Genomic DNA, 9,109 nt, shown 5'->3' on the forward strand with positions numbered 1-9,109 from the left:
AAAACCTCATCACCATATCTTCACTGTGCTCCTGTGTGTTGTTATTTTAAGATTTTACCTGTATGTTGGGGTAACACTTGACACAATTTACAGTGTTGGTAATAGATTCTCAGCAAGCACAGCAAAATAACAACTTCTTATGGATGTCATTGTATTTATTCAGACAGAAATACTCAATTCTGATTGGCTGGCTGGTGTGGATTTATTTACAGTAACCAAACTGTATAACCAGACACCTACGATGCAGATATTTGTTCTGAATTTATACATTATGTAGGTTCTTATCCTTTTATATCTGATGGTAAGAGTTTGCACTTCAAGATTATTCTACTTAAAAACCTTCAGACTTCTCATTTGTATGAGAGATAAGTCTGAGTCTAGTTATTTTTATATATATCTACAAATACTGCTATAATTTCAATTGCATACCCCCTCTCCCTTTTGCCTTCAGTTTAATTAACAGTCCAATGGCTTAGTCATCAGGTCCTGTAAACTGTCCAGTAGCACTAAATATACGATAAAACAACTAAAATGAGCAAAATCATCACTTCGTTTTCTAAACACACATTTTTCTAAATAAAACCATTATTTAATCTGAATTTGTTATAGCTACAGAAACAGAATATCAACCTACTGTGACTGGAAACTGAAGGCAAAGTTCTCACTTTCTGTTAAAATGGATAGGTCCAAACGTCAAATTTAAAAATCACTAATCCTGTGAATTATTTTATCCTCTGACATCCAAACCAAGACATCCACTATCAGTAGACTTACTGTAGACTTGTAAACAGTCATGTTTGTACTTTGTGTTTGAACTGGGCTATTCACTAGAAACATACAAAGTAACAGTTCACATCAACAGCTTTAGCTGTCATTTCCTGTTTTTATCAGATCAGTACTTGGTAACAGTATTAGTCACTTGTTAAAATTTTTTTGCCTTTCCTTGTGAGCAGGAGAACAATATTTAAAAAGGTATTTCTAACATACACTCTATAATAATATCAAATTAAGCAGACAGGTTTAGACATTAATGTTACATATTTTATTCTATTGCTCTGAGTAAAATACATTTCACATCAAGGAAATATATTCCAACACAATACAAAACAGGGAGAAAACACTGTGTACCAATACTGACAGGACTGCATGTATGTACGTAGAACAACCAAAACATTCATGAGTGTAACAATAACAGATTGTCTTTACATTTGTGCCTTTAGTCTGCAAAGATTTTTCATGGCATGCACAACCAAACCTATACATTAGTGAGTTTTCAACCAGTGCACCAACATTCACTGGTGCAATGTGGAGTAAAGTCAAGTTTATTTTGATATTTTATTCAAAATAAATGAAAATGCCAGAAATATGAGCTTTAACTAAAATGTGTTGGGATTTATTTAGATGTTCGACCAGTTAATTGTGTGTTAATGACAATAACTTGTGAGGTTATTGAAGAATTTGGTGCGTTTGAGACCTTTTGTAAAAACAAAAAGAAAAAGAACACGTTTTTGCACGAGAAAAGCCTGGAAAAATGTCCATACCATAAAGCTGACAAATGAAAACTTAAAAAAAAAAAAATCTACACACTTCTTCACCTCAATCCTGTACAATTCATACCCGTCTCATCTTTGGCTAGATCTATGGGTGTGACACGTTATGGTGGTACAGTACAGTCACAAGCTGAGATACACGTTTACAAATGTGTTTAACTGCCGACTAAAACCCTCCAGTTTTGTTCTTGACACTTTTACGCCATAATTCAAAAAGCAGAAAAACACAAGGGGAGAAAAAAAAAGTAGAAATGTATCTACTTGGTTATGAGCAATGAAAGCTGCCAGACAATAAATGAATTATTAATTTAGCAGTAACCATAATTCATTCAACATTATCCAGCATTAAATACAATCGTCAAATATACACTTTAAGAAGCGCATTTTAAATAGCGACACAAATCCAACTAGCGCCTACAGCAGCACAGCAAAGGTTATATAGTGCAGTTTCACCCTCAGCAGGAAAACACCCCTAACACAACACACGATAACCACTATCAGCATTGATAACAGAACAGAAATGTCTTGTCTGATTGTTGCTCAGTGGGTTAAACGTTATAATAGTATAGCATTAAAATATGAATGACAATGAAGAGAGAGAGAGAGAGGAAGAGAGTTTCATTCCAAAATTAGATATCCATTTAAAAATAATCCACATTTTCATACAGAAGTAAGTAAAGGTGTCACATCACGACACTTTCTTTCAGGATAGGGTTGTATATATGTCTTTTAAAATGTGGTACATTTCTGGTGGCAACAATCTGGATAGCACCTTGGAATTAAACCCTTAAATTTAAGGATCATATATTAACACAATCATTGTGTATTTCTGTCTGTAATGAAGTTGATTCATAAAAATGTAACAGTTGTGCAGTTGCTACAGTCCTTTAACACCCACGATCAGTTTACTTTCAATTTATGGTCATACAACTTCAAATTTCAGAAACATAAATTCAAGTGACTGCTGATGTTCCATGGAGATTAGTGAAGTACGACCTGTACAATCTTACTGTTGGGTAGTTGTTGTTTTTTGCACCAACACACACAAAACATCACTTTACACAAACATCGACTCTGTTCACTGAATCAAGTTAAGTCCGACAAGAGGGACACTCCTCTAATCTGAGAACTCATTAGCCCTAAAGCAAGAGGCGCACACTCATTTACAGCACACCTCTGTACTCCTGTAAAACCAGCAGCTGACATTGTTTTTCCAATGCATAGGTTGGGCCATCTGGTGTATTAACTACCAGTCACACCTAGAAGTTAATATCTCTAAAATCCTTCATGCATATGTGCTCCATGTATTGTGCATTATATATATATATATATATATTTATAAATATATCCAATAAAAATATATTCTTAAATAATTCAGGCAGACAACACTGAGATAATTCAGCTGATATTTCCTCACGTACACCATCAACTATCACTATAACTACACCGGACAGTCGTGTTTGGAGAACTGGGTCGATAACGTGAAAGAATTTGATCAGAGAAGCTGAAACTCGGCTAAAGACGGCACACGGTTACTGTCCCTGACCTAGAAATAAGCATTTAGTATTTTTGACTTTGTCACGCAACATTAGCTACTTTCATTTGGTACAATGATACATCAGTGGCTATAGTGCAAACCACAGTGTTGCAGAAAGCTAGCTAGCTGTTGCACATAACTGGAACTGAAATTAGACAGCTTTGACTTGTCTTAGCTTGCTCAAGCAATCCTTCAGTTCAAGTGTGGACATTAAACAAAAACCTCAGTTTCAAAGCTTTACAGTGCTGTCCATTTTCTGCATGTCACCGTGTTTAAACACACAAATGTCTTAGCAACAACATGTAGACACAACGCAGTATATTCCTCCACATGACAACCACCAAACAAGCATCACCACCTACAACAATCAAAGAATTCATCAATATGCCACTAATATAGCAACTGCACTAGTTCATAAAGTGATCTCAAATAATAAAAGGCCTTGAACAACAGGTTGCCACTAACATGGCAACAGTACATATTTATGTTGATAAAAATCACTGATAGTGTTCAATGATGCCTTCTAGATCTGTGCTTTGTGAGCTTTTGCAGTATAATTTCTACATATTTTCTTTGCCACATGTACCTCAATACCTGGTCTATGACTTTGAAGGGCATAAGTACACTTAAAGGAGAGTTGAAGAGAGTAAGAAGCTGCACCTGTTAACAGGGAGTACAACAAAAAACTAAATTCATCAAGGGTCAGACAATGTAGAGCTAATTAACACACCGGTTTTTCCGATATGAGTATGTGGTGGAAATTAATTGGTGGCAAGAATATACACATGCTATAGTCAGTGTATAATAGCTTAAAATATTACAGAATAATGATGAATAGGCAAGAATTGGAAAGAGGAAATCTAAGTGAGGGAAGACACAAGGCAAAAAAGGAAGTTTACATTCAGAAGCAATTACATACACGACGTACAAGCACAAGCCTTAATTTTAAACTGAAGTTACACATAATGTATTAGAGGATATAGCATGAACCTGAATGCAACACGAAATATTGGTGAGTGAAACACAAATCAGTAACCTCATGAACTGCCACCCAATAGGCAGTTTTAACCAAAGGAAGACAGAAAACACAGCACAAAACAAACAAAACAAATCAGGAGTCGGGTTTTTTTTCTTTTCTAAGGAGTGTCATCTATGTGCAGAGAGAACTGTCAGTGATCTTCCTTCTCAAAAGTGTTTTCCCTTTAGTCAATCTTCTACCCTTACACCTGGAGTGCAGTCCTCCCATGCAGTCAAATGAAAAAAATGCAGCAGTACAGATAATAAAAAAAAATGCATAAATAAACTTTGTTTTGCCCTTCCACTTGTACCGGAGGACAACAGACGTGTGTATAAATGTGTATGTTTTCTGTATGTCTTGTGCGTGTGTGTGTAGAGATGTGTTGGCTGGTCCTACAGGCCTTTGTTGAAGTAGACAGTGGTGGTGTTGGGACTGGCCTTTCGTATCGTCTCCTGCAGCTCTGCTTCCAGCCCACTCACGCTCATAGAGCTACAAAGAGATGGTTGAACATGATTTTTTTTTTAAAAACGCTGCTACATGTTGGATAACACTTCACGTACAAGTATAACCTCCCCTCTCCAAGACGAGTGATGTGGCTGTTGTTACCTTTTCTGTGGGAAGAGCGCGCAGCACAGAGGAGTTGCAAACACCAGGCTGAGAACAAGAGGTAGAGAGGGATGTTTCAGACTGTGTCACTTGTTCAGGAACTTGCAAGTCCATAAAAAAAACGATCATACATACTATTATGTGTAATTTACTTACCACAGACCAACGAGTCCCACTTGGACTGGAGCGTTCAGAATTGGGAATCGCTACAGAGAGACAAAAACAGAGAAAACACAACTGCAGTGAATCAGGCAGACAAATCGGAAGTTTGTCTGCAGGGACATAAGCATTCAATGTATGTGTAACGTGGAATGCGGCGGGACTCCTTTCAGCCTCACAAAACACGAGCAGACCCAGTAAATCCACTGACTACACAAACAACAGCATGTATGCAGTCTGCTTACCTTCATGAAAGCTCTCTTCTCCAGAGCATTCATTATTACAGGGGGAATAGCTGTAAAAAGTAAGAATGAGTCAGGTTAAGTGTTCTGCGTCACGAACAACAAAAACGCGTTAGTTCGCTTTAGTATACATCATGACATCAACTGTTATCTAGCTGTTGAGTTTTTTCCGCAATGTCATTCATATTTTCAACCACAGTATAGTTTTAGATCCACAAGTAAAGTATCAATTGAACTTGCAATAACTTGGAAGCTGAACACAGACACACTATAACCCTTAAGATTAATATGGCAAACTTGTTAGCAAACAGTTGCTTATTTAAGTCCTGTATTCACTCTCTTTTAGCTCTGTTTTTGTCTCTATCAACTCCTGAGGGAAGTACTGTCTATAAAGCCGAGAGGAGCTGTAGATTCAGGTGATAACGTTTTCCCATCATTTGACTCGGTTAGAATAAAAATATCAATTACAGCTGCTTTAATAAACCTGCAGATATAATAATGTTGACATTACCCATAGCTGGCACTGCCATGCCAATCCTTGACACCACCACCTGCATGATGGCCTGCTTGGCAGCATTGGGAGACTCTCCTAACCTGTTATCGTTCTCATCTGTCACAGGAATACCGTACTTCAACTCCCTGGAAGAAGTGGGTGATAAAAAGTAATAAAAGTAAATAAAGACCAGTTGTAGCCGTGATCACAGTTCATAAAAGCTCTTGAGTAAACAAAGCAGAGGTCAGTGGCTTTTACTTTAAAAGATCTCACCTCTGCCTCATAAAGGGAATGTTGATACAGTTAGCAGCAGCAACAGCAGCAAAAGGGACAAACCGGCTGGCGATTGGAGGGAGACGCTGCAAAGATGAGACCGAATCAGCGACAGATTCAGACAACCAGTATCAAATCTCTGCACAAATATACAAACAGATTAGTGTGTGTATCTGAGTTAATTCTGTTTTACTACCACAGGCATTACCGTAGCTAGAGACTTGAGTCCCAGGGCAGTAACCACAGCTCCAGTAGTAGCACTGACGTAGGCTACACCAAGCTGACTGTGAGGAGACAGATGCATTAGACATATATCAACCACTTCCTATTTCACACATTATTTTTGCAAATATAAACAGCTGTCTTGTGATAAAGCATAGGACTGAGGCTGAGAATCTAAAATGAGACATTTCAAGCACAGTTGCCTCAGTAAGAGTGCAAATTCATGCTATGTATAAATATGCAAAGGTAAAAAACAAGAACATCCTCATAAATAATGGTAGGATAGAGGAAGACACTATAACATTCATCCCCAATGACATGCGTAATCCATGAATGTGCATTTGCATGTTCTGAAGGCAACCATCCTTTTCTTCATAAATGCATGCATTTGATTTATTTCTGCAGCATCTAAAGGATGCATTTTGTAGCACAATAAAAAGAGAATGCAAACATGTGCATGATGACCTGATGACATCAACCCGGGGAGCAGATAACCTATGTCAGCATGAGTGCATGGTGACATGGGGCTGAACATGCTTAACAGTGGAACGTAATACCGCTGTGAGGGAAGGGGAGAGGAGGGCAGCTCCCACAGCCTCCTTACAGACACTAGTTTAGACGGAGGACAGGAATGATCTAGAGTGGATGTGAAGTGAGAAGTCCTCCCTACTTCACGGTCATGGGGGCATCTCCACTGCGGTTGGTGTAGTTGACGACAGCGTTGAAGGACTGGTTAACCCACTGCCAGAACACCACTGCCGGAGTAGTCCTGTAAACGCGAGAGAACAACAGTGAACACAATTTTACAGTTGCATTCATCATAACTGTCTGCAGATTATATATTTTTGTGTGCAGTTGTCTGTCTCTCTCTCTGTCTCTCTCTCTATCTCTCTCACCCCAACTGGTCCGAGACAGACACCACCCACCCGCTAGAGCTGAAGGGGTCCTTGCCTAGTTTCTGCCTGATTAAAAGCAGTTTTTCCTTGCCCCCGTCCAAGTGCTGCTCATGGTGGGACTGTTGGGTCTCTGTAACGGTAAAAGGAGTTGGTTCTAAACCTGCTCTATTTGAAAAGTGTCCTGAATACACTCTGTATGACATGGCCTATACAAATAAAATTTAACTTGAAATATGAATAGTGTGAGAGTGTGGAATTTATTTATTATAAAAACACAGTGCGTGTACGTACGTATTTCACACTGAAACCACCACTTATCTACGTTATCAGTCAACTCAGCAGTTTAGATTTAAATAAAACTTCGACACAAGACACATCCGTTTGTGCAGTGGAGCATCATAAACCACAGTAAACACATGTGGCTAGAGATGTTCTCTTTTATACAACTGTGAAGTGTAGACCATCTTGTTTGGTTATGTCTGACAAGTCAAGTCACAAGTTTATTTATTTAAACCATGTAACAACATTTACTCTTACACCCGACTGTTAACCAGTGACACATTCTGGATTTATACTTTATCCCTTTATATGTTTGTACCTTATGAACTGAACAGTGTTTTAAATTAAAACTCTCTGATTTGGTCTTTTTAATCACTCATACAGATGAACCTGTGAGTATTTTGCATAGTCTTTCCCCCGATGAATAATCTGATGTTTGTTTTTTGCCCATTTAAAGCTACCGTGGGTGGAATTTGAAATTTCAGACTCTGCCACCCTCCAGTGGTAGTATGCTGTAATGACACTGTGGTAGACGACTTACCACTGGAGTCTGATCACCAAAAAAATAAGTAATATAACATATTCTTATGATGTAAAATATGGAGTACTAAAGTCTTTAATATTAAATAAATAAGTTAATTAATTATTCATAATTCCACTTTTGATCAACTCTTCTCATCAAGACAGTTATATGAATGGCTCAATAATTTCTGATATTTTTATCTAATATCAAACAATCTCCAACTGATAAATGTCTCACATTTGTAAATAGGAATTTTAGTTTTTATTGTTAATCAATTTGTTTTTTCAGCACATTATCACATGACTTCTCTTTCCTTTTAGCTGCCCAATGATTCATCAGTATTCTGCAGTGAGAGTGAGATTTTTTTTTATTCTTTAAGAGGATTTTCACTCTGTGCAGGGATTAAAATCTAGCTGCATGCTGTATTAAGGGTAAGTTTTTTAAATCACATGGAAACGGTATCATATTGGCAGATTTTCATATTCCTATTTCTTCTATTTTTTTAATGAAGTCATTTTCACTTTGGTGTTCAGAATAAACTGAATCATGTGTCGAAACCTCTGCTGTACCTGTAGAAGGTGAGCATGCAGCCTGTGATGGACATGTTCATTGGCACCTGAGCAGACATCCGGCCAACGACAACCATCTTCTCCCCCGTGTCGGGGTGGAAGGCGGAGTCGTAGACGTACTTGGCTCTCCAGAGCTCATCCTCCGTCAGGCCAGGCTTCGCACTCCCGGCTCTGAAAAAGTCAAAACAACCGAGTGGTGTAACAGTTAGATTTTTCCACATACTTTAAAGCTTACTTCTTACTTATAAAGTATGTGAAACTGAATTATCTACTCAAAATATGAGAAACTGATTTTTAGATTGATGCTCCGCCATTAAGGAAATGACATTTCTCCCATTGACACAGAACTAGCCTCATTATTTCCTGGTCACATCAATTCCCATTTCTATTCATGCCTTTGCCTCCACCACAAACTCCCACAAAATGATCATTTACACTCCTCCTCCATCCGTTTATCTCCTGGCCCTCTACCTGTAGTCCTCCACGATCACTCGGGCCTCCTCCAGAGTCTCAGAGGACAGCAGGACGTTCCTGGGATCGGTGACCATGAAGAAGTGCTTGGCGCGCCCCATGAATGTGCCTTGGTCCCATCTTGGCTCCTTGATGTTTATGTTGAGGGACAACTCTCCAGACATCCTGGCCTTCTTTAATTAGATGAGTGTTAATTAGTATTCACACTATGTTAGAAATCTATACTGGATTCACATTTTGAGAGTATTTCAGAGGAATAACTGATCAGACA

At 38.3% G+C, this 9,109-nt stretch overlaps 1 protein-coding gene across 1 annotated transcript in view; it reads right to left on the bottom strand.

The window, feature by feature from the left end:
* Window positions 1-1,504: 1,504 nt before the first annotated feature.
* sfxn3 (sideroflexin 3) overlaps window positions 1,505-9,109 on the bottom strand; it is a 9,492-nt gene continuing 1,887 nt past the window's right edge. Inside the window, exons 2-11 of the mRNA XM_035663733.1 lie at window positions 8,839-9,011; window positions 8,368-8,538; window positions 6,771-6,869; window positions 6,087-6,162; window positions 5,879-5,964; window positions 5,624-5,751; window positions 5,116-5,165; window positions 4,868-4,917; window positions 4,712-4,759; window positions 1,505-4,594 (exon numbers count right to left, since the gene is read on the bottom strand). Of these exons, the coding sequence (XP_035519626.1) occupies window positions 4,498-4,594; window positions 4,712-4,759; window positions 4,868-4,917; window positions 5,116-5,165; window positions 5,624-5,751; window positions 5,879-5,964; window positions 6,087-6,162; window positions 6,771-6,869; window positions 8,368-8,538; window positions 8,839-9,002 (969 nt within the window). The 5' untranslated portion in view covers window positions 9,003-9,011 and the 3' untranslated portion in view covers window positions 1,505-4,497. The remainder of the gene's footprint in view (window positions 4,595-4,711; window positions 4,760-4,867; window positions 4,918-5,115; window positions 5,166-5,623; window positions 5,752-5,878; window positions 5,965-6,086; window positions 6,163-6,770; window positions 6,870-8,367; window positions 8,539-8,838; window positions 9,012-9,109) is intronic.

Source organism: Morone saxatilis, unplaced genomic scaffold (genome assembly GCF_004916995.1).
Source record: "Morone saxatilis isolate NCDOM2014 unplaced genomic scaffold, NCSU_SB_2.0 Contig19, whole genome shotgun sequence".
In the NCBI taxonomy this organism is placed as follows: domain Eukaryota; kingdom Metazoa; phylum Chordata; class Actinopteri; family Moronidae; genus Morone; species Morone saxatilis.